Here is a 25,271-nt window from a genome sequence, read left to right as displayed (position 1 = left end):
AAAGGCAAATCCCATGACAGTCCTTTGAGCCATTAGATAGAAAACAACACAGCAGTTCTAGGAAAAGCACCCTAAAGTAAACCACCAAGACATGGGAACAAAAGCACCATTACCCGTGTATATCACTCCCAAAGAGCAGCACAACCACTGGAAAGGCTGGCTTGAGCTCATAGTTGTAAATCTTTTTTCAGCTGCCAAAATTGTTCAATCATATGAAAACAGAGGTTGTCAAACTTCCTTAAAATTCTGTTCTTCAGCATAAGCCTCTCATCCCTAGAGAGATTAATTAAAAACAAAAGTTCACATTTCCAGCCATCTACACTTTTGGTCAGAAATACTAATGAGAAACTAGACTTACGGATAAAAGGCTGTTGAACAGATTAGTCAACCTTCCAACCTTTGGCACGGAGAGCCCCATCTCTCCTGGAAGAGTTTAACTGCACCGAGAGACCTAAGAAACATGTCTCCAGCGATTCACACCAAGGTTCATAGTTCCAATCCCCAGCACAGGGACTTCTAGGCCAACTGCACATGAGATCTGTCATACTTCAATACCTCAATCTACAAAAATGAAGATTAATCTCTCTATTTTTTCCTCCCCACAAATCCAGTTAAAGAAATATGTGGAAAATGTTAGAAGACGCAGAAGTAAAATAGTATGAGAATTAGCAATATACGAAGACTTCAACCACCTACAACTCAGAAGCAGTTCCACACTTCAAACGACTAAATTAAAAAATGATAAGGAGCAGGAGAAAGGGATTTTTTATATTATTTTCTAAAATCTGATATAAGAAATTAGAAATGAATACTTAAATGCCCTAACAGAAGGTAAGTTAATCACATTATTAGTAACATGAACACAACCATAGGAAAATTAATGATCAGAAACAAAGCACCAGTATCCTGCAGCTTTTAGGAAAAAAACAGCAAAACTTCATTTATTTAATGCTGCAGGGGGCTGAGTTATGCAACATATTTAAGAGTTCATCCTAGTCATACCTTTAAACAATTATACTGGATTTCAAACATGCTATATGGAACAGAAATACATACCTTGGTATGATGGATAGAATTCAGAAAATCAGTTATACAGTAAATAATGCCACACTATAAAAGTACATGTCTACCTTGCTTCTACATTAAATGAATACAAACTGCCATAATTTAAAAAAAATCTCATCCCAGTTTTAATATTTTTGCTTCTTTTTCTTACAGATTCTCTTACTTTCAAGTTATTAGTATATCAGCTTTAGGTCTTTCCAATATCCCCACCTTTGCCAAAAACAACTTTACTCTGACATCTGATGCTTTGTTTCTAAGGCAGCTATGACACCAAGTAAGTCAGTTCGTGAAGATTCTATGTAAAACGAAAGTTGATAGGATATCAAGGGCCTAAGAGCTTTTCCTATAAAATTAGTATATATATATATATATATATATATATATATATATATATATATGCGCATATTTTGTGACAATCACAGCTGCTCAGAAGTCTTTTTCTACCTACTTCAAGATTTTTATCCACATCTTGGAAAACAATATTCTAGGAAATCTAATCGCCTGATAAGTAGTTTCAGATAGTGGGGCAAGAATTACACTTTCATTTTATGCCTATTATATGCTTCTACTCTTACTAATAGTGGATTCAAGTGAAAATAAAAGGCAGAATGAGAGAAATAGATGAAGATACTAAAAATTAGCATAAAAACAGACAGCAGGAAGACAATTCCAATGCAGACTTAAAAAAAAAAAAAAAAAAAAAAATGGGAAAGCAAGAAAACCTCCCTGGCAGGAAAAACCTGTAAGCTGAAGGCTGAAAGACTAATCAGACCTCAGGTCCATCCAAAAAAAGAAGGGGCTGAGGAAACAGCAAAGGCAAAACTACTGCAGTAGCAAAGAACAGGATGTTTTCAGGAAATGCAGACAATTTGGCACAGTTGCATGAAAAGATAAAAAATATAAGACAGATCAGATCAGATAAGGGAAGAACAATTCTTTCATGAGATTTTGCATTTTGTTTTTAGATTTTATATTTTGAAACCACTGATAGACGTGAACTACAGGAATAATAAAATCACTTACTCAGCTAAGAAAAATTACCCTGGTGTCTTGGTTAGTGTGAGGTTCCATAGAGAAGTATCATAGATTGAGTGGCTCATCCATCGAAATTTATTTCTCAGTCTGGAGAGAGAAAGTCCAAGATCAAAGCGCCAGCATCTTCAGGGTCAGGGAAATGCCCTGTTCAGGTTATGGAATGCCAACTTTGCCTCATGTATCACAGATATACTGGCAGAAAGAGGGCAACAGAACTCTCTGGCACTTCTTTCATAAGGGCACTAATCTCATCCATGAGAGCTCTACCCTTGAGAACTAATTACCTGCTCCATCACCTGGTCCCAGCCCATGTGTGTGAGAATCTCAACACATGACTATTGAGGCAATTATTTATTCGTTACCCCCAAAGCAAGGAAGAAGGGCTTCAAAGAGGCAAGAGGACACTACATCCTTAGGCAAAATCAGGAAAGCTTGAAAGAGGCAAAAAAAAAAAAAAAAAGAAAAGAAGAAAAAATAGATTTAAGTTGTGGTGGGAGCTCCCAAGGCTGGAGAGAGGATAGGTGAAAACTTATAAGGGCAGATGTCAGAAATATTACCAACAAGTCACCATAAACTTACCTATAGAATGTTTGCTCTACATACAAAATGGTACTACATACCATTTGCCTACGGTTAGAATTTAAAGTAAGCAAAAGAAAGATTTAAGGGTGTGAAATATCTGACTAGAAATATGAAAGAGAGACCCTGTGTAAAACATGAAAAGTAAATGGGTAACTTCCTATGGCTTCTGTATTCTCATTACTTTATATAATAATGAAATACAAGCCTCTTTATATTCCAAAAAGCAAAGAGATAATTTTCCTCTGCTTTAGAAGAGAATGTTAAGGTCATCCTCTTTAATTTTTCTATTAACATTCTGCCAGAGGATCACCAAGGCTTGCTGTTAATTGGGACAGAGGAGGCACACCATAAAAGGCAATCTATATCCTTTTAAAGTCCCTTTACAAAGATATTTTTTTTACCTTGACATAAAATTGCTATCCTGAAATTTATATTAAATATTTCAAATTCTATACCCTAGAGTTGAATGACTTTTTTAAAACTGACTTGCTGTCAAGAAATAATTTTAAAGTTGCTGCCCAATAATTATTAATCACTTTTGACATTTAAAATTTGATGAACATTGTCAAAAATTTTTAGTTTTTAGACAGTTAACTTTCCTTTTTTATCATCTTCAATTCTGAATTGTTACTTTTAGTAAAAGAATAAAAGACAGTCAGTATTTGGTTGCACTGGTCAAATTCTCTTACTCTCAAGCACTGGGTATGCAAGGAATTTTTGATACATTTCTCAACAAGCCAAAAACTTATATAAGGAAGTTAATACTGTCTATTTTCTATTTAATAATTCAATCAGCTCAAGATTCGGTTTCTTTTTTTTTTTTGTCTTTTTCATTTTTATCGGTACCAAGGATCGAACTCACGACCGCCTGCTTGCAAGGCAGGTGCTTATGCCACTGAGCTAAATCCCCAGCCCAAGATTCGGTTTCTTAATACCAAGTTCGTGTCTGTTGTCAACACCATCACACCGTCACTCACTGTCGTACAGTGGTTTCAGATATTTGTTTTTCAAATAAGAAAAACAAATAAATATATAGGTTAGAAAGCACACAATTGGTCTTACTTGTACATTATGATTACAGACTAAGAAAATCAGGAAAAAGCTATTGGAATGAATAAGGTTGTGAAGAATAAGCACTGCATTGACCAACATGCACAAATAATTACGTTAAAAAATAAGAAAGCACTAAAGAAGTCTTCCAGTTCAAGATGACAGACTAAATACATGCTTTGTCTCCCTTCTCTCCCAAGACAGGAAATGAATGCAAAACAGAAAAACCTGTAACAGGAAAAACAACAAAACTGAGGAAGGATTGTGATTATCAGACAGAGACGGAATTGGAATAATTCTCTTATGACTGTGAGATGAAAATATAAACAAAAAGCACAGAAAGCTGAAGCCCAGTTAAACAAAGGCTATAGAGGGAGAGAAAGCTCAGCTGCCCAGAGAGAGAGGTGAATTAAGTGGATTTAGGCACTAAGATAATGCCATCCCCTTACTGTGTACAATCTTTATGTTTTTATGTAACTGTTAAAGGTAAACTTAATTTTAAAAAATTGAGAATGAATACTGCAAAATTAAAGAGAACAACTGCACAAAACTCTTCCCTTTCTTCTAAATAAAATGTATCTTTTCAGGCTTCACCTCAGAAACAATCCAGGCAAAGCTAGCCTCCATAAAAGTATTCAAATTGCCTGCAAAGATATTCACAAGTTGTTAATGTCCATATCCAAGATTTAAGAGGATACAGGAGTATGTCCATCTGGAGAGGATGAATCCATCTTGCTTGCAGAGATAGTTCCCTTTCAGTCATCCCAAAAGCTCATCTATGTGAACAAATCTCACCTATGTGAACAGATCAATATTTCTTTACTATATTTCTTTGCTTCTGTATAGTCAGGCATCCGAAAAATCACCAATTACAACTCAAAGAAAATAATATATAGAACACAATTTTAAAACCTGAACTTGTTTCATCAGAAATTGAAAAAGATGTAACAACAACAACAAAAAACCAGCATAATGCAAAAAAAGAATTAAGTACAAGAGAAAAAACACCTAAAATTAAAATGTTCAAATAAAAATTAAAAAAATAGAGAAAACACTAAAAATATTGCAGAAAAATGACACAAAGCTAAGATAAAGAGGCTAATACCAATAGAGAATCCAATCTAGAAAGCCTATCAAACAACTAATAAGAGTTTTTGAAAAGAAAAATATATAAAAGAGAAAAAAATGTAATTATTTTAAATCAATGTGGAGGCTCAGAGAAAAGTCATCGTTCTTTTTTTTTTGGTACCAGGGATCAAACTCACAACCTCATGCTTACTAGGCAAGTGCCTGAACCACTGAGCTAAATCCCCGGCCCAGGAAAGTCATTCTTATTCGTGAATTATCCACCACTTTTAAACATGAGAAACTTTCGAGCATGAAAACCAGATGAGTGCTACAGACTCACAGGGTCACACCTGTGGCACTGTAGTATAAAACCCCACAAAAAAGCAAAACAAAACCATAGAACCGCAGTTGCCAGAAAAACAAACACACAGATCACGTACAAAAGAGTAAGAATCAAGCTGGTATCAAAATTTTCTACCCAAATATGACATAGTGAAACACTATCTTCAAAATACAAAATGAAAAGTTTCTTGAACCAAGAATTCTCTATCCAGCCAGATATCGATGAAGTCTGAGTACTAAATAAAGACATGAATCCAAATGCAAGTGGCAGAAATCCTCCGGACATAAACACTCCTTTGGCTGAAGAAATCAGAGGCAGTCTGTGCAATCTTAAAATTTAGAGAAGGGTGCTCAAGCCTAATAAACCAAACCAAAGAGCTCCAAGGAAGCAGAAATAAAAGCGGATCCTGAGAGAGACGGTGTGAGTCATCTTTAAGATATTTTAAAGACTTGTTATGTTTTGCAAGTAGGAAATAAAAGGTTATTAGAAACACTGAAAATGTAAAAAGATCTAAAACAGCATGGTCCAAGTATGAAGCATCTAAAATATAGTGCAACTTTGAGCAATTAGTGCTGTGTAAGAAAAGGCAAACCATTCGATCAAGACGCCAAGAACATCATCTATCTGCTTTTATAGCCTCAAGGGCAGACTCACTGAACCTGAAAACAAATACACAAACAAATAAAAAGTCTTAACCCTCTTACCATCATTTCAGTGGTGAAGATGATCATTTGCATAATAATGACAACAGTATTTTCTGGTTTCCAATTTTTAAAACCACTAGAAAGACTGGAAGATGTGAGCTGTGTGTAGTGGTGCATGCCTACATCTCTATCACTCAGGGAAAGGAGGCTTGAAGCAAGAGGATTTCAGGTTCAAGGAAGTCTTATATCTTATGAGACCTTCTCTCCACAAAAAATAAATAAATATATATATATATATATATATATATATATATATATATATAGTAGCTCAGTGTGAAGGCCCAGGGTATAATCCTCAGTAACACACATACACACACACACACACACACACAAATGCAGTTATTAAATTGTGATTACAGAACAGAACATAACGTTATCAGTTTAGACAATGTAAAAATAAACAGCTGATAGAAAACAGGAAATGGAATGGGAGGAAGATATTATACATAGAAAAGAGGATATTAACATCAACTTCTGACATACAAAAAGTCAAGAGATAGTGGCAAAATTTCATGGAACAAGATACAGAATTTAAAATAAATGATTTTAAATCAAAGGGCAATCAGAAGGAGAAATACACTGATGAAATGATGATGTCAAGACGAAGTAACACAAACACATTAAGTTGACATGTGTCTGGTGGCACACCCTGCAAGCCCAGCACTCAGAAGGCGTGAGGCAAGAGGATCACAAGTTCAAGCCCAATCAGGGCAACTTACCAACTTACAGAGAGCCTGTCTCAAAATAATAAAGAATAAAGGGATGAACATGTAGCTTAGTGAGAAAGCCCTAGGCTTGGTCATCAGTCCTGCCAAAAAGAAAAAATATTGTTAGAGTGGTGAATAAATGATGTCTAAAATTGGTTAACTGGAAGATACAGATGGACACTGATACACACACATGCACGCACACAAGCGCATGTGTGGTGGACCTCTCTTATTCTTGGGTGATCTACAACCTTTAAACATATTCTCTACATTTTAAAATTTTCCACTGATTAGTAATTCTACTTTCTCAAGGTACAATGTGAATGAAAACTCCTACATTTTCCAGGCTCCATGGCAGCCAAGATAAAGATGTAACCCAGGTTTGACCAGTGACGCCTAAGTTAGCAGTGAACCCTAGGAGGAAGACTGGACTAGGGGAGTCCATTTCCCTGGCATGGATGCGAAATGCATTTTTAGTCAGAGGTGGCAGCAACTAACCTAGTCATGTTGGCATCCACGCAACTTGCCCCGGCACATTTACATTTTATGCCACTAAGAGACACAGAGGCAAAGCATAACCACACTGCTGACTCAAGCCTCAGTGAAACATTATGCCATACACTCTGTGTCTTGGCTCAGGCTAGCCCATCTGCTCTGCTTTAGAAGTGTTTATTACATGGTTTCCCCCAACTTTGATGCATTTTGCCCTGAACTCCATAACTCAACAGGCTCCCTCCTTCCCGACTCTGGTTACAAACCCTTGCTTGCTCTCATTACAAAGTTGCATAGGTTTTAAATAGTTTTCCCATCCAATTCCCCACCCACCCACCCAAAACCCTGTGATTTTCAGTGAGCATTCTGTGATGAGTTCAGAACTTTACAAAGTATAACTTATGAGAGGCAGTTGTGAGAAGAACAACGATAGGAGTAGTCACCAGTGGTTGTGTAGGAAGTAGAGGCACAGAGGGAAAACACAGCTTTGGACTATAAGCTCACTGCACTCTATATTTTATTGCTGCGTTAACATATAACTTTTTATCTGTCGTCACATTCAAATAAGAAAAAAAAAGTCAAAGGAAAAGCCGAAATAATAATCTTATCTCAAGATCATCAAAATATATGACAATACTAAAAAATTTACAATGCATTTAGGATGGTGACATAAAGGCCAGCCTGGGTTTACAAGGTGACGTCAATGTGGACTGCACAGCAAGACCTTGTCACAAAAAGAAACAAAATAAAACAAAAATAAAGAAAATACACTTAAGATGTATGACAGTTAAAAAACTGTATGACAAAGATACAAAAGAAAGTATACACAATTAAAGAGACAATCACATACTAGGAAGAAAAAGCAATAAAAATATATGTCAAGGAGTGAATATTAGGAATGATTGATCACAAGTGATGGTTAAGAGTACTCACAATAACAACAAATGAAAGAAATAATTTCAGTTTTGAAAAATCTCTGTAGAACAGTTTTGATAAATATTTGTTAAACTATCATACTGTAAAACCAAGTTATTATTATAATAAGAAAAGATAAGAAAAATGTTACTGATTATGGCATAAATATTAAAATTGTGTGTTAATACAACTCTAGTGAGGCAGAGTAAGCTAAATGGCCATCAAATAAAAGAACAAAAAGTAACAAATTTCAATTTCTTACATTATACTTAAAATGTTAAACTAGGAACACAATGCATATGACAATTTTTCACTATGAAATGAGGTAATGGGTTTCATTTCACTGCTATTTAGAACATCAAAAGCAAATAGTTCAAACAAAATAAAAATCTTGAGTCAAACTCAAATAATTTCAGCATATTAAGAAGCACTTCAAAAACATCAAACAGGATCAGCCACAGAAAAATATAATTCTATAATTCAATTTTGCTTTATTCAGATCTAGGTAGAAAAAAATAATGACAAATGAAAGAAAATATGTTAGTATAATTTGCAGAGTATTTAGAAATGTCACATATGTATATATATTTTGAATTTATAACACAAATGAAAGAAAACCCTGAATATACTGGAAAATTTGTTTCAAGCTGAAATTTTAGAATCATTTCATCAGTAAAAACCCTCAAGTGATAATTTTTAAAGCATAAAATAATTTAACTGTAAAGCAAATATTCTCAAAGAGGCACTTCTGAATTATGATAATATCAGGGTGTGAGAATTTATGACCTGAGACTGTACTTCAGTGCTGCTATTGATCAGTTGAATGATTTAAGGGTTCTAATCTTTCTGAGATTTAATTTCCTTTTCTTTGTTAAAACAGGAATAATAATTCTTAGCATACAGCATAACTGAAAGAAATTAAATCAGAACATACACGGTTCTGACAAAAAGTCTGGCACAAAATAGATACGAAATAAAAATACTACCCCTCCCCATAAATATATTTCTATTGCCAATATCTTTTATGCTTTCAAGTTACATTCAAATCATATCACAAATCAGTTACACATCATATCCAAAAAGTATTTATAAATTTCGCTCAATATTTGCTTGAAAAGTTGCCTGCTGCAATAAAATATTATAAGCTATTATAGTCCTAAAATCTGGGTTTAAAGCCAGTGCTGGCCTTCACTAGCTATACATTATTCCACTTTTCTAAAACTTAGTTTTCTAGCCTAAAATGTAGGTTACACTAATATGTAGTTAAAAGAACAGCTGAGAACAGAAAGAAGATACTCATAAAATGTTCGTAAGACGATATACATTAGATAACTTTTCAATTTATCAGGAATGATAAATCCAATTTATAAAATACACAAAACTAGTTCAGAACCTATAGTTATTATTTTAATTTTCTTTAAAACACAAGTTATACCAAAATTAGATCAGATATCAAGGATGATATTTTTCTCAGTGTTCTTTTTCCTACAAAAATTATCAATTCCTCCTTTTTTTTTTCATTTAAAAAGCAAATACCACTGGTTATTTTTAAAATTAAGCAAGCTCATTCAACAAATGCATATTAGGCGTCTGCTATGTTCTATGCATTCTTTACAACTGCCTGAGGTCTGGCAATAAACAAAATATTGTACACAAAGCTCTTTGTCCTCATGGAATTTGAGGAATTAGCCAAAGGCCACCAGACAGGGCCTAAATGTCACAGTTACAACCCAACATGTATAGGTCCAAGAACCTAAAACTGGTTCCCATTGGTACAACGATTAATTAACTGTAATCATGACAAAGAAAATCATATAGGTAGGATAATCAAACTGTCAGCATTCTCACTCTGGAAAAGAATAGCAAATTAATCTGATCAGTCAGGAGGACATTATCCTACCTGATTCCTTTACAATGTCAAACTACATCAAAAACAATTCCAAACTAAAATGATACCTATTTTCCTTAGTCCTAAAGAAAAACAATTTTACCCCATGTAGTAAGCTTAAGAGATGCCTCAATCATTTCTCAAAAGGGTTTGATATTAGAATCTTACTTTAACCATGGAGGAACTACCACACGAATTTTAACATGTAACTTAAAATGCCTTTACTTAAAGTCTACTATCATAATATAAACTACTTTCAAAAGTTTAAAAGACTACATTAAATCAATAATAATTGGAACCCAAATATGCTTGCGCTTTCAAAGAAGCACATAATTTATCTGCTAATAAATAGCCTTTAATTACATGTTTTCACTAGAGGTTTACTTAGATAAGAAAGCACAAATTTTGTTTTGAGTCCAATAGATTATCAGCTGTTATAAATTAAACTTTCAGATCACATAATAGTACACACCCTAAAATCAAAATACTGGCACATTATTTATTGAAAAGTACAACACAAACGAAGTTTAATTTACAATGACAGAGTTAGGCCCTACTCTGAAAACCTGGCGTAAGAGAGGCCTCTAGTGGTTATTGGTGGTTACTAAGTCCCCTTCCACCTCAACCCCAATCCTCTGGCGGGCGGGCTGGCTGGCTTGCAAGCTCTCTTTCTTTCTCTCTTTCTCTCTTTCTTTTTTTCTTTCTTTCTTTCTTTCTTTCTTTCTTTCTTTCTTTCTTTCTTTCCTTCTTTCTTTTTTTTCTCTTTCTTTCTGTTATCTGTTTCTCTCTCTTCCTCCCTCCTTATCACACACACACACACACACACACACACACACACACACACCACAGCCTCTAGCAAAACAGCTAGTCCTCAATCACTGCATTACTCAAGTCCAAAAAAAACTCCAATTTTAAAAATTTATATTACTGGTAGTGCTTAACCATTTTGGGTTTCTCTACAGGCAAATTTTTCACCTTCTCATGAAACCTACTTAAAACAATATAGTACGAAGTACAGATCCCAAATATTACTTATATAATGTCAGAAATCTTAAATTTAAAGACAAAATGTATGGCACTTAAATCAATCCTATGAAATGAAATATAATTGATATATCTTTATTATTCTTTTAAAGATATTTTCCACTACTATTAAAAAATATTCCGATTAACACCCAGGCAAAAACGCAAAGGTTTAGCAATACCTTCCTATACATGAAGGACAGTATGGAAGTGCCAAGATTTAGCTACTTCCCAGTTCTTCCACATGCCCGTTTCCTTTCTGCTGAGACCTCTCTGGTCCCAGAACCTCCCTGGCCTCATCCTGCTCACCATCCTTAATACCTGCCTTACCAATGCCCCCAGTGAAGTCTTTTATAGCAAGAATGAAAGGAGCTGGGGTAAAAGGACAGGAAGAAATCATCTTACACCTAAGGACACTAAGGGCACCCTCCCAACTATGGCCAGTTTCTCCCACCTCAGCTGAATGAATCCAAGCTCCACGAGGTGGTATCTCTGAGGCCCTGCCCTGCTCCTATGTCAGTCTAACACTAATCACTCTTGAGAAGAGGTATGCCTCCTTATCTACCCAAAGAATAACCATCCCCATCTCCGGGCATACCTTCATCTTCTGTTGCATACTTTAAATTCAAAAGAGAAAGAAAACAAATGGGTAAGAGAAAGAGCAGGAGAGAATAAACAGAATAGATTTATTTTTTTTTATCAGTACCAGGGATCGAACTCACAACCGCACACTTGCAAGGCAGGCGCTTATGCTGCTGAGCTAAATCCCTAGCCCCTATATAATTTCCTAATTCTGTTTAAAAATTTAAAAAAAAAAAAACTACTTGACAAGAATATCAAAATGTAAGCCCTTGCTTCAGGAATTTAGGAGTGAAGGCTGACAAATACTGTCTTGTTTCACATGGTATGGATAGAAAAATTTCCTGATTGGAAAGATTCAGTAGTGGAAGTGGTTACTAGTCAGGCGCACCAAGGGACCTGCCCATGGTGATTTCTTTCAGCTAAAACTTCATGACAGTGACCTACCTGAATTCCAGACAAGCAAATAGGAAGAGAAAGGGATTGAAAAACACAAATTGATATAATGAGGTTTAAACAGTGAAACTGTGTTCTAGAGTCATAAGAAAACGTTATAGAGCTTAACTGGCCAATGTAAATGTCACAGTTATAGAGTTTAGTCACCTGGCCCAAGTACAGCTGGGTGATAATGTGGGAAAGTACAAAATGAGATAAAATATAATTTAAATTTTAAAAGGATTTAAATTTAAATTTAAATTTTAAACCACAAAAGTTAGGCACAGACATTATCAATAAAGCAGCCACATACCTCAATAAATGTAAAGTATCTTAATGTATAGCAATCCATTTTCACTAGGACTGAAGTATTTTTTAAATGAAATTATATGCATTATCTTTCCCTTGAGAAAACATAAGTGAAAATATTTTAGAAAAACAGACATTCAAGGATTAAAAATTCTTAAAAACTGCTGCACAAAACAGTAATTCTCATCTGTGCAGAAAATGTAATTATGCAAGCAACTCATTTCTTAGGAACTGAAGATAGTTGCCATTCATTCCAGTCAGTTTCACCTTTAACTTTGCCTTTCACTAAAGAATGTGTCCAATTTTGGTGCTATAACAATCAAAATTCAGATGGAAAATTTTATGTATCATTATGAAAAATGAGTCACCCTTAAAAAAGTAGGTCAAACTAAAACATAAGACACATAAATAAATGTTATAATCTGAATTATGCTAGTCAATTTACTCAATATGTTATGTTAATATCTTGCTAATCACTGCAGCAAAAAAAAAGAAACATGAGAAGAGAATCTTCATAAGGAGATTCAATATTATATAATCTGGTCTGCAAAGCCTTGTATGAGAAACTCCACCCAAGTAACTCATGGGAGTGAACCAGGAGGTATCTGGGAAAGGAGTGAATGAGGAGTGGGTTGTGGAATATGCTGAGACCAAGTAAATCTTCATAGGCTGTGGTAAGGGAGTTAGCTTTTTATCAAGTTTAACGAGAAACCACTGAGGCCTTCTGAGACTAGAGGGATACAATAAGACTCATATAAGACTCTGCCTATGACATGGGAAAGTCAGAAGAGAGAAACAATAGTTAAGGGCCATGACCAAAACCCAGGTGAGACATGCTAGTGGCTGGACCAAGGTCGAGGAAAATAAACAGCAGGAGAAATGATGGCCAGATTGTGCACATATTATGTTGTTAAAACCAGCAGGATCTTTTTCGGGATTAAATGTGAAATGACAGAACATGAGAAAAAGAGAGAAAAAAAGTCAAGATGTGAGGGCAAATCCTTATTTTAAGAATTAGCATAATATAACATTCAGTGAAAATTTAAATACATCCGAACTATGTATTGATTTTACCTTCTTGATAAAAGTTATGCTTTGTATACTGTCTTTTCCTATTCTTTTCCTCAATAGTTCATTCTAAATTATATAACAATATGATTCGTAAACTACGGAGTTTTTTCCAAAGCATACCATTCTCCTCCTAAAATCAAGTTGTCTTTTCCTAGGCTTCCTTGCATCTCTACCCACTTACGTCTTGCTTTCAAGCTTGACAGCGCCTGAAAGGCTCACGACACTGCTTTGTGAGACTGCAGTTCACTTTCCAGCTCACATGGATTGTGGTCAGCATCTCAGCAGGAAAGTTCAGTAAAGCCAGGGCCTTAACCGCTGTTCTCACTCCAGGGAAGATCTGGGAAAGAACAGCTCTACTTCTAAGCACCTGTTTCCTATCAGTAAGACAGCAGAGACGCTTACAAAGAGAATCGGAACAAAGGGTTGTGAACAGAACTGCATGACAAAAGGAACTCTCCCCAGATAAAACACGTCAAGGCTCTCCAGAGTTAATAAATGGCACAATACGCAGACAACATTCCTCATCCAATATGCTTGGATCAAGAAGTGTTTCAGATTTCAGAATTGTTTTTTGATTTTGGAACATGTGCATAAACTTTATATAGATGGATTACAGGGCTCAAATGTATACTGATAACTTTCCAAATTGGTTGTACCATAACATACGAGAGGTGAGATGTTTTACTCCCTTGCCAACACTTAATATTTGGGGTATTTTTAATTTTAATCAGAATGTTGTGACTGTAGGGTTTTACATTTCCGGCTGACTAAAGAAATTAAGCAGCTTTTCATATGGTCATTAGCCATCTGGCTATCTTCCTTTGTGAAGTACCTTGTCAAGAGATGTCTGTCTTTTCTTTTTGATATAAAAGTACTTGATATTTCTGGACATAAGTTTCCCTCAGTTTTTCCAAATCCATAGGTTATCTACTGTTACTGGTACCTGTTTGAATTTTCTTAATTTTTAAAATAAAATGCAATCAGTCTTTTGTTAATGTTACTGTTTTGTTAGTGGGCAAGATCATAAAGACATTCACCTATGCCTTCTTCCAAGAGATTTGTTTTCTTTTTCATACTTAGATCTGCATTTGAAGTTGACAGCTGTGTAACAAAACATAATTATTTTCCCTGTATCTAAATGCACCAAAGCTAAGCAAAACGTATAAACCCTTCAACCCCAGTAATTTTACTGTGTAAAGTTCACTAATATATGTATCTAATAAATCATTTTTAACTGTAATAGTTTCTTTATTTTGATTAGGCATTCCAAAAGATGCATGTTGGTGGTGAGCTGACACATAATAAGCAAAACTAATTTTTAGGACAACTAATTTTGTCCTAAAACAAAAGCAACTAATAAAACACAGCTAGCTGAAAGGGATTATAAATATAAATTTTGACTATAAAATTCATAAAGAAGAAAAGCTAGTTACCTACTCCATCCCCCAAAAAAGCTTTCACTTTTAATGTGAATATTTGGCTACAAGGCCCTTTTCCCTCAAATCACCTCTAATTTCTATGGAAAAAGCTAAGTACTAAATTTTTTCTCCTTTGATACATGAAACATAACAGAAGATGGTCCCCAATCAGCAATGAGGAAAGTTACAAAGAGACCCAAAGTAATCATGAAATAACAGGCTGAAAGGTTGGCTTACACTGTCACAACTGAAAGGTCATCAAACTAGAAAAACAACATGATGAAAGCATCTCAACACAAAACTAAAAATTGGATACTAACACATCAGTGAGCTAATCCCATTCAACAGAAGGCTATATACTCCTCTTTTGCCTTTCCTTATAGCACAGAGCCCAGAGGATGTGGGATCTACATTTCAGGACCATACAAAGAAGCTGCAGAGTTGATAAAGGAGGACAAAACAAACTGACATAGAAATTAATATAAAGAATTCCTCTCTCTCTCTCTCTCTCTCTCTCTCTCTCTCTCTCTCTCTCTCTCTTTCTTGCTCCTCTCTGCTTTCAGAGTTAACAACTTGACATGCTACTACATTTGTGGTTTTTTGTTTTGTTTTGTTTTGTCTTTTTGAGACAGGGTCTCTACGCAGTTCAGGCTGGCCTTGAACTCACTTTGTAGCCCAGGCTGGTCTCAAGAACTCGCAAGGATCCTCCTGCCTCAGCCTTCCGAGTGCTGGTATTATAGGCATGAGCCATCATGCCCGGCTTACATTTGTGGTTTTTTTTTTTTTGGCAAGCTGCTAGAAATCTTGTTTGAATGTAGAAGTACACAAGTGTGTTAATAAAGTTCTAAAAGTGCTTAGCCTAGCTAGATATCAGACCACCCACAATGCCATGCAAAAACATGATAAGACCTATTATGGTTTGTGTCTAGATGTCTCCCTCATGCAGTCACAGGGGTGGGCTTCTAGCGTCAGTGATTGATTCATGGTCTGATGTTGGGTTTATGCATGTGAATGCTACACTCATGCTAAGGTGTGTAGCCTGCATACAATGTAAGGGAAGGAGACTCCTCCCTCTTTAGCTCATATTGCTTTTGCTGTTTTCCACCACCACGAACTGTTGTCCTCTGCCATAAATCACCCTGTCTTGGACTCAAGAGATTATGCACTAAAACTTTGCACAAACTGTGAGCTAAATAAACATTTCCTTCCTTAACTTCGGGCATTGGATATTTTGTTTCAGCAACAAGAAGGAAGTACCAAGACATGCCCATGCAGAAGCACCATACTAAAAATACAAACCCACATGGAAAATCCAGGCTGCAATCGAGATGTCAGCTTCAGGTGAATTGTAATTTGCAATACTGGATTATTTGGTTAAGAAAAAACTCAAATGTCTAGTTTGTTTTTAAAATTCCTACACAGGCATTAAATTATTTCTCACATAGTTCTAAATAATTCAATATGGATTACTGCTCTTAATTACAGTAACTTCAAATATAAGGGTTTAGGATAGTGTTGAAAACACTGGCAACCATATCAATTGTTCAGATAATGTCAACTGAATACAAAAAAATTCACTGTAACAATCTTCTACTAAATCATAAAACAATCTTCACATAAAAATATCCTGTGCTACACTTTTACAGCAATAGTATCTATAGATTATTTTCATATAGCCATCCTAATAAATAGCTACAAAAGCTATGAGAATGTTAAAGCTCTACAAAATAAAAAATGTACAATACTCCAGGAATGATTTGCTACAATAGTAAATCCATAACAAAAATACAGAAGATGCAAACATTACCTGTGTTTTAGTAGACAAGACCATCACAGAAAAAGAATTTAATCTGTCTTATGAACTAACAAGAGAACAGATGCTCTTTAAATTATCTACTCATTAATATGAAATATATGTTATAGATAAATATATAAGAACCAAACTATATTCTTGGGAAAGCATTAGAAGAATTCTATTAATACTAAGAACAAAATCTATCTAATTAGGCCAAAGATCAAGAGACAACTTAGAAACTATTTATTAGAGCAGCCAGAATCCCACAACATAATACTGTGATCTATACTATTACGGCTATAAAAACAGGGCTTTAATTTAAAGACTAGTCTTTTCTCACTTATGGAAAGAAGATGAATGAAAATTCAGCCAAAGCATTCATCTAACTAAATTAAGCCCAGCCCACCTAACCATAACCAATAAGTTAAAAACACAACATGTCTTCAACATCCCTGATATGCTCCCTTATTTATACTATCTCATTACACAGAGCCCAATGTGCTGGCAGCATGAAAGGAGTTCTGTTTTAGACACAGAAAACTATGGGAGGAAAAAGAAACTCTAAAGTGATTAGACTCCTTAAGTATTAAGATAATTATACAACACCCACTTCTTTCACAATGCAAATTTCAAAATTTCAGATCAATCAGAAATACGCAGCTCAAATTTTCAAACAATTCTTCACAAATATCCAACAAATTTGGACCAAGGTCCTGAGGAAATGATAGTGTATTAATATTGTTTATACCTTGCAAACTGTATCCACATCCCAAGGTATAATAGTCCTTAGATCAATTATTTCACAAGACACTCCAAGCTTTTCTCTTGCCATAGAAGCTACTTCCCTGATCACATGAACCTGAGAAGAAAAGAAAAATATTCAGAGATCGACTAGAAAGACTCATGTCTGAAAAACACTAGTTAAATGCTGACATCAATATTTATAGAGATATTGTTTATAGTCAATGGAATAGATCTATATAAAGAATTCGTATTTTTTAGACATGTTAAATGTATATTCTGCCAAAGGAATCAAATATAAATGTCTAAAAAACAAAGATTCTTAAAAAAAAAAAAAGGAATGAAGTAGGTGCTAAAGATTCTAATTACAAAAATAACACATAGTAGGTAAAGTCATAAGTAGTTTTTTTGTAAGGAAAGCACAGAGAAGAAGAAACATAGAGCAAACATCATGGAATCCATAGCTCACCAACATATCAGAGAAAAACAGCAGTAACAGTAGCTCACAAAAAAAAAAAAAATAGCTAAAGGTAAGAAAAAAATTTAAAAATCAAAAACAGGAGACACAATATCCCAGAAATTAAAGAAAAAATCTATTTCAGAAAGATAGCAGCCAATGTCACATAAAATAAAAGTGTAGGATACGGTTTAGATTTAGCATTTACAATAATAGATTACTGAAAGTAGATTTAGTAAATTAATGGATACAAAGGTTGTAAGACATAGGAATACAAAGAAATTAAGCAATTAAATACAGATACTATAATATAACCTCCAAGTTTAATTATAAGAGCCAGGCATGGTAGCATATGCCTATAATCTCAGCTACTCTAAAGTTTGAGGCAAAAAATTCACAAACTGAGCAGCCTGTGCAATTTAGTGGCAACTTAGACCCTCTTTCAAAAAATTTTTAAAAAGTGCTTGGAATATGCAAATCAATACAGAAGTTCCTCAAAAAACTATAAACAAATATACCATATGACTCAGTTATACAGCTTTTGCAGACTAAAATCAGCATACTACAGGGATACTTGCATACTACTGTTTATTGTGACAAAATTGGTAAGAGCCAAGCTACAGAACCAGCCTAGGCCCAAAAACAAAGAATGGATAAAGAGTATGTGGATATAGATAGATAGATAATAGATAGATAGATAGATAGATAGATAGATAGATAGATAGCCATAAAAATCCAAACTGTTATCTGTAGGAAAAGATAGATAGATAGAATTGGAGATAGAATTGGAGATTACTAGGATTACTAGGATAACTGAAATAAGCCATACTCAGAAAGACAAGTATCACATGTTTTCCCAAGACTGCAGAAAGTTTAAAAAAACATGGCATGAAAATTAGAAAGGACATGAATATTCAACAAGAAGGAAATAGTGTATGCAAAAGAGGGTAACAGGTGAATGAACATCATCTGAATATATTAGATGCAGGTACAAAGTTACCACATTGAAAAATAGGCACTTTTTAAAATGTACTAAAATAGAGTAAAATGTAATAAAATGAAAAATGGGAAGAGGAAGGGAAACTTGGGTTACAGCTCAGTGGCACAGTGTTTGCCTGAAATACAGTTTTGAGCTTGACTCCAAGTAACACACACACACACACACACACACACACACACAAATTAAACAGTTTAGTGATAAAAGTTATTTAAAGGGAAAGGCATTCTTCAGATATACAGACACAAACCTTTTTAATAAAAGAAACATAGAGAGGAAATCTCAACAGCCAAAAGAGTGAGGCATCAGCTGTTTATCATGGTCCTAGAGAATGGAATGCAATTTGACACAGACTTGCAGCGCAGCTACAAAAGGCTAACACACATTTTCTTCAAAGACTAAAAGAGGCAAAGATTAACACAGAAGTGGAGGGTGTGACACAAGGGCAAGGTATGTGAGTCAGGACTTAATGTGCACTCACTTTCCAGCAAAGAAGAGAGACAAGGTGACAGGATGTGTGGAGGACAAAATGGTTCCTCAGTGGGATGTGACTCAGCAAGCACAGGGTGACCCTACTCTAGGTGAGAACTCAAAGGACTGCAGCTCTCCAACGATCAGACAGCAGGAGCTTGGGGCACTGTAAAAAGCTTTATGAATGTCTTTATATTTAGTGCTGTCTTTACTTTTATAAAATAAGCACATACGACACTGCCCTTGGTTAACTAAAACAAATTTTTTTTTTTTTTAATACAGAAAAAGCAACCATTTATTTAAAAGGGGAAGTGAGGAAAGGTGGGTGAGGGAGGGATGAACAGAGAGACTCAGATACAGAGTCTATGACAAGAGAAAAAGTTGAGCTTAAAGTTTGGAGGTAGAGAAACGTGACAAGAAGACACAGGAAAAGCTGAGGTGGGTCAGTGAAGAAGGTCCCCAGAGAAGAGGAAAATATGGACTGCTGAGGCTGAAGCACTGGGTGAGGCCATGTGGCCAGCAAAGTACTTAGAAGACAGAGGATAAGAAATGGGAGCAAAAAGAGCCTAAATCAAGTGCAGAAACAGGAATGTGGATTGATAGTATGCATCAAAAGTGTTTTAAATCAATGCATTTTTGCAAACTTTCAGCTTATTTATCATATGCTTATATATTTTAGTATAACAGAATAGGCCCATCAGTCAAATCAGCACCACAAACTTTAGGTTATAAGTAAATTCTGTGAATAATGACTACGGCTAATATACTGTGTGCTTGAAATTTACTATCTGACATCTTTTATTCTTTTATTTGTTTATTTACTTATTTATTTGGTACTGGGGATTGAATTTGCGACCTCATGCTTGCCAGACAGGCACTTACGATGCTGAGCTAAATCCCTGGCCCCAATTTGACATTTTAAGTGTCCTCATCACACACATGCACGTACATACACATACAAATGGTAACTCTGCAGTACTGAATGTGTCATTGACTCGACTATTGCAATCAGTTCACAATGTATACATATATCAAATTTTCACTTTGAGTATCTTGAACATATATATACTTCCACACTATATACATATATATATATTTCTGCAATTATACCTCAATAGAATAAGACAAAAAAAAGCAATTAGCCAGCACTCAGGAGGCTGAGGCAGGAGAATCGTTGCGAGTTCAAGACCAGCATGGGCTACAAAGTGAGCTCAAGGCCAACCTGAACTGCACTGCAAGACCCTGTCACATTTAAAAAAAAAAAAAAAGAAGCAATCAGCATCAATAGCACCAAATACTCTTAATCTAAATATAACACAAGCATCATTTTCAATTCTCCCCACATGAGAATTTAAAATAAGGCTTCCAGGCACAATGTGGGCTTTAAGAGTTGGGATCACCATACTAACCTGAGTGCCCCAGGCAACTAGAGTAATATCACTTCCTTCCTGTAGGACTTCAGCTTGTGACAGTGGAATACTGTAGGGTTCTACAGGAACCTGTTCCACTAAATATAGAATAAAGGAGAAAAATAAACATTTAATTTTGTATGTGACATTGTGCCTAAAAGAATATAAGAACCTTCTTGTGACAAATCTTAATCTTTACTTCTTCTTTTCCCAAAGTCTGTAATTTGTTTAAATTAGCAATAGCCTTCTATGGCTGTAGGACACTACTATGCAGGTAAACAAACAGGATAGATATGTATAAAATATATTGGCTATCCTACAACAGAAAAAAAAAGCCTTTAATTTAAAACTAAGGACATTTATTAATAATGTATGGACTTTAGTCAATAATAATGAAGTATTGGCTTATTAATTGTACACACTAATGTAAGATATTAATAATAGGGGAAATTATGTGTCATATATGGGAATTCCTTAAAATATCTTTGGTATTTTGTAAACCTAGAACCATTTTTTTAAAAGTTCCAAACATTAATATATCTGCTAAAACTTAATTTGGGATGAATTTCCATGAAGCACTAATTACACAGTGGTTTGAAAAACAAGGGAAAAAAACATACTAGGACCACATTTTAGTTGTTTTTTACTTTTGCACCTTCGTCTATGAACATTTCACTAACTGTAGCAGCTGAAACCCTTCATGCAAAGCACCTATAGTAGACCTCAAAAAGATGAACTGAATCAGCTCTACCAAGCCAGAAAAAACAAGCCAGCGGTCTCCCAAAGAAAACCATTTTATGTCTTGCTCTCCACCCAAGTACATTCAATATAAGGTTGCATGAATCAAAGGAAACTATAAAGAGAATTTTGAAACAAAACTGAGTAGAAAGCTGATGAAGCTGCCTGGTTTGGGAAACTTTTGAGTTTCTTGAGAGAAACAGAATAGCACAAGAGCTGAGTAAAACGCTCTCTCCCTTTTTTAAATTTTTCCAACAGTATTTTTATTACATACACTTTTTGTTATATACACCTTTCTTTTTAATTCAAACAGCACAGAAGAGTAAAATGGACTAAAAGCCCCATCCTGTTCCCTTGTCCTTGCAACTTCACGGTCCAGAAGTAATTTAATTCTAAGGGTTTCCTGAGTGTCTACAGTGCACCCCTTTCACCGTTTCATTCGGAAGCAGTCAAGCTTCTGAATCCTCTTCTTACATTTGGCAAAACTTCCACCTCACAAGGCAGGCCCTTGTCTGCCACAGAGTGAGTTCCACATATTGCTTCCTAAGATTCCCTTACCTCCTGGTTAAAAGAACAAACTGTCCATCAAATACATTGCAGTAGACTTCGAATTGAACGCTAAAGACATGAAAAAAGCAGCAATGCTGCACAATCCATTCCAGAGTACTAAAAACAGGAGGGAAATCCAGCATCCAGACCCAGCGGTGACAATGGCCAAGACAGCAGTGCAGGGCCCACTGGCAGCTGCTGGGCGTCTCTGCAGGACAGTGACTTTGAGCACTGTTTTAAGCCTGCCTCTCAGGCACTCCAGAGATCTCTGAGTTGTTTATTATCCTTCAGTAAGTATGTTCTGCTCATATTGAACTGAACTGATTTCATTTGTTCGGAAATTAAGAACTCTGACTGACAGTATATGTTTAGATATTTACAATATGTATGGAGATAAATATATTCATAGGCCTGTCCTTTATCTTGCTACAAATAGAGCCACATTGTACACATTACTTAGAAGCTTTATAAATTCAATTTTTCACTTAGCAACATGTCTTGGCCATGTTTTCATGTCAAAATACAGTTTTTTTAACCTCTAAGTAAAAATTATAAAATCTAATGTTGCTACATTTTTATTCTTTATTCGTGTGTGTGTGTGTGTGTGTGTGTGTATGTGTGCATGTATGTGTGTCCAAATCAATAACATTAGATGAGATTAGGTGTGTTCAGAGGCATGGCCATAGACCCTACCAATAAAATCCATAATCAGTACCAGAAAAAAATGAGTTTAAATGATCAATATGTTTAAATAAAAGAAAAATGGTAAAATATTTTGTAGATAACACTCCAAGTCAGATGATAATTAAGCTAACAACCCTAAGACATAAGCTGTGGTAACATATTTATAAGCATTGAAATATTTTTTAAAGTTTTTGTGTAGCATACAATCTATGTTGAGTTAGATTCTTACACTTTCTGAACCACAATTTACAAGTCAACCTTTTGTAAACGACATGACCTTGAATCACAGCATGCCATTTATTTATATATTGACTATCACTGTTTTTGCCCAGTGTAGCAGAGCTGAACAGTTGGAACAGAGAAAGAATGCTTGACAAACCTAAAATATTTACTGCCTGCCAGCCATAAACGTAACATGTTCTTTCAGAGATTATTCTACCCCAATCTAAACCTAGTGTTAGGTAGATGGATGCATGGATGGATGGGATGGATGCATAAATGGCTAAATAGACAGACAGGTGGATAAATAGAAAGACAGGGAACCAGACATACTCTACTTAGCAGTTAATCTGCATGAAGGTGAAGAATAATGCTAATATGTGACCAAACGTAGCACACAGGTTCTTTGCTATGATCAAAGAAGCAAAGATCGACATGTCAGTAGTTTAGTCCTGAATCTAGTACACATTTAGTCTTGCTTATGAAGTAAGTGGCAACCACACAAGTCCAGGCTTTTCTGCCTTATAAATCTGATGGCAGTTGACAATTAGCAAATCCCTGGAACACAGGACTAAGAGCTTCCACACCAAAAGAAACAGGTTCTCTTCTTGGCCTCCTTGCTTTGAAATGTTGCCAACAAGTGGCTGTTTTGTTGTCATAAATAAATTACTCAGAAAAACAAGTTCTCATTATTTTAACAAATAACAAACAATGCTTTATTCTCTAATTTAAAAATGCCATGTAGAGAACTGGAGTCAGAGGGAGTCTTATATTAATAACAACCAAAAAATCTTTACATAGATTTGCATCAGTTTAATCTTGAGAGCAAGAAAATAACTCTAATATTTTCATTTATTTAAACTTGGTAAATAAGTCACCTGGAATGCTTGTGAAAATTCACAGTATTTTGTAGTTACATTAATTTCAATGTAAAAGTTATTATTTCAAGAAAAAATTACTATTTCACATTAGCATTCTAGAATCCCTAACCCGTAGCTCTGTGCTTTTTGAAAGACATAGTAAACAGGAGTCAGAACACAAGTTTTCAAGAGCTAAAGAGCACTATCCATGTGAGCTTATACATTTCTCTGTTCATAGCGGTTGAATTGAGTCCATTCTATTCATCACATGCTGATTACACTCAAATCTTTGCACTAAGGAACACTTCAGAAAAATCCTGAAGCACAAAGTACATAGAATATTGATGAAATGTACAACTTGGGAGAAATCAGAAATACTTTCTAGGTTAAAATACAAAAGATAAAATAATGACAGGATAGATTTTAAAATGTACAATGAAGAATTTCTATATGTTTGCTTTCTTGTACATGCAAATGCACTTATATGCATATTTCAAATTCAATTATAGATTCAGGGTATGAATTTGCTTATGTTGGTCATTTTATTTACCATTCTCTGCCTTTCCTCTTCCAATTTTCCTTTGAGAAACAATGTTAAACACTTTTACAAAAGAGGGTGCACAAATAATATAATCATTATATATAATAATAATAATAATACAGTTTATTCATTTAATAGGGAGTATGTACCCAAAATATTCACCCATCATCCAAAATTGAAAAGGGCAGTCCATGCCACTGTGCAGCACAGACTTGACTGGGAGTTATAAAGATGGAAAGAGATTATATTAACCAACAAATAAAAACATCTATCAGTGACAAGAACAAAGTGCTCTAGAAATACAAAAAGACAGCAAGCTGTTAAAGGGATCAAGATTTCCTCCAAAAAAAGAATACAGCTAATGGAGGCCTGAAGAAATGAACAGATACTTGAGATAAAAGAAAATGTAGAGGGGATTCCATCCAGAAAAGAAATATAATGCAAAGAAATAGACATGTGAAAGTATGTGCATGCTTGAGATACACCTAAGAAAACACAGATGTACATGATGTTTCAGGTAAAGATACACGCTGAAACTTATAAATTGTATTTTTCTACCTGTAGAAATCACTTTCCATTTTTTTCTGATTCAATATATTAACAACTGCTATGGAAAGCATCCGCAAAATTATCACCACTGACATTCCATGGTGCCTGTTTCCCCGTGAAGCACACTATGACTACCTCAGAGATAAGAGGGTCATTTCTCCTTCCGGGCACTAATCTCCAGGAATGGCACTTCCCCCACAAATGTGAAACTTGGGGAGGACTTCCTCCATGTTGCATTATACATGATAGTGGGAAAAAAATAACACATAAATGTTCCACTGAAAAAGGAAGTATGTTTCCAAAATGTTAGTTCATGCTGCCTGATTACCACAGCATATTCAAAGTCTCCATACCTGAAAACAGTTTTTCTCATTCGTTAAAATTTATAGTCTAATGGAAGAGACTGCTAAATGAGGCAAATCTCTCAGTCAGAAACTCACCTCTGACCTTCCAGTTATCTAATTAATTTGGTAATCTCTGAAAAAGTACGTTAGTTTTTACCCCATTATCCCACCTATAATCATAGGACATCATAGGAACAGAATAAGGACATAATAAGTTAATCATCACGGGCATC

The 25,271-nt window shown here is 35.0% G+C and overlaps 1 protein-coding gene across 8 annotated transcripts in view; it reads right to left on the bottom strand.

Moving 5' to 3' along the window:
- The window catches only part of Bckdhb (branched chain keto acid dehydrogenase E1 subunit beta), a 185,463-nt gene that overhangs the window by 102,327 nt on the left and 57,865 nt on the right, over positions 1-25,271 (bottom strand). For all 8 annotated transcript variants that reach the window (XR_010041985.1, XM_063233122.1, XM_063233123.1 and 5 more), the window contains 2 exons: positions 20,555-20,652; positions 17,228-17,338 (listed from right to left, as the gene is read on the bottom strand). Coding sequence is in view for 7 of the 8 variants with exons in the window: in XM_063233122.1 (XP_063089192.1) it covers positions 17,228-17,338; positions 20,555-20,652 (209 nt within the window). In the remaining variant the exon portion in view is untranslated. The remainder of the gene's footprint in view (positions 1-17,227; positions 17,339-20,554; positions 20,653-25,271) is intronic.

This window comes from Cavia porcellus, unplaced genomic scaffold (assembly GCF_034190915.1).
Source record: "Cavia porcellus strain 051 isolate PalLab524CR breed Dunkin Hartley unplaced genomic scaffold, mCavPor4.1 scaffold_22, whole genome shotgun sequence".
In the NCBI taxonomy this organism is placed as follows: Eukaryota; Metazoa; Chordata; class Mammalia; order Rodentia; family Caviidae; genus Cavia; species Cavia porcellus.
Note: the sequence above shows the minus strand (reverse complement) of the source record. Positions and strands in the feature narration are given on the sequence as shown.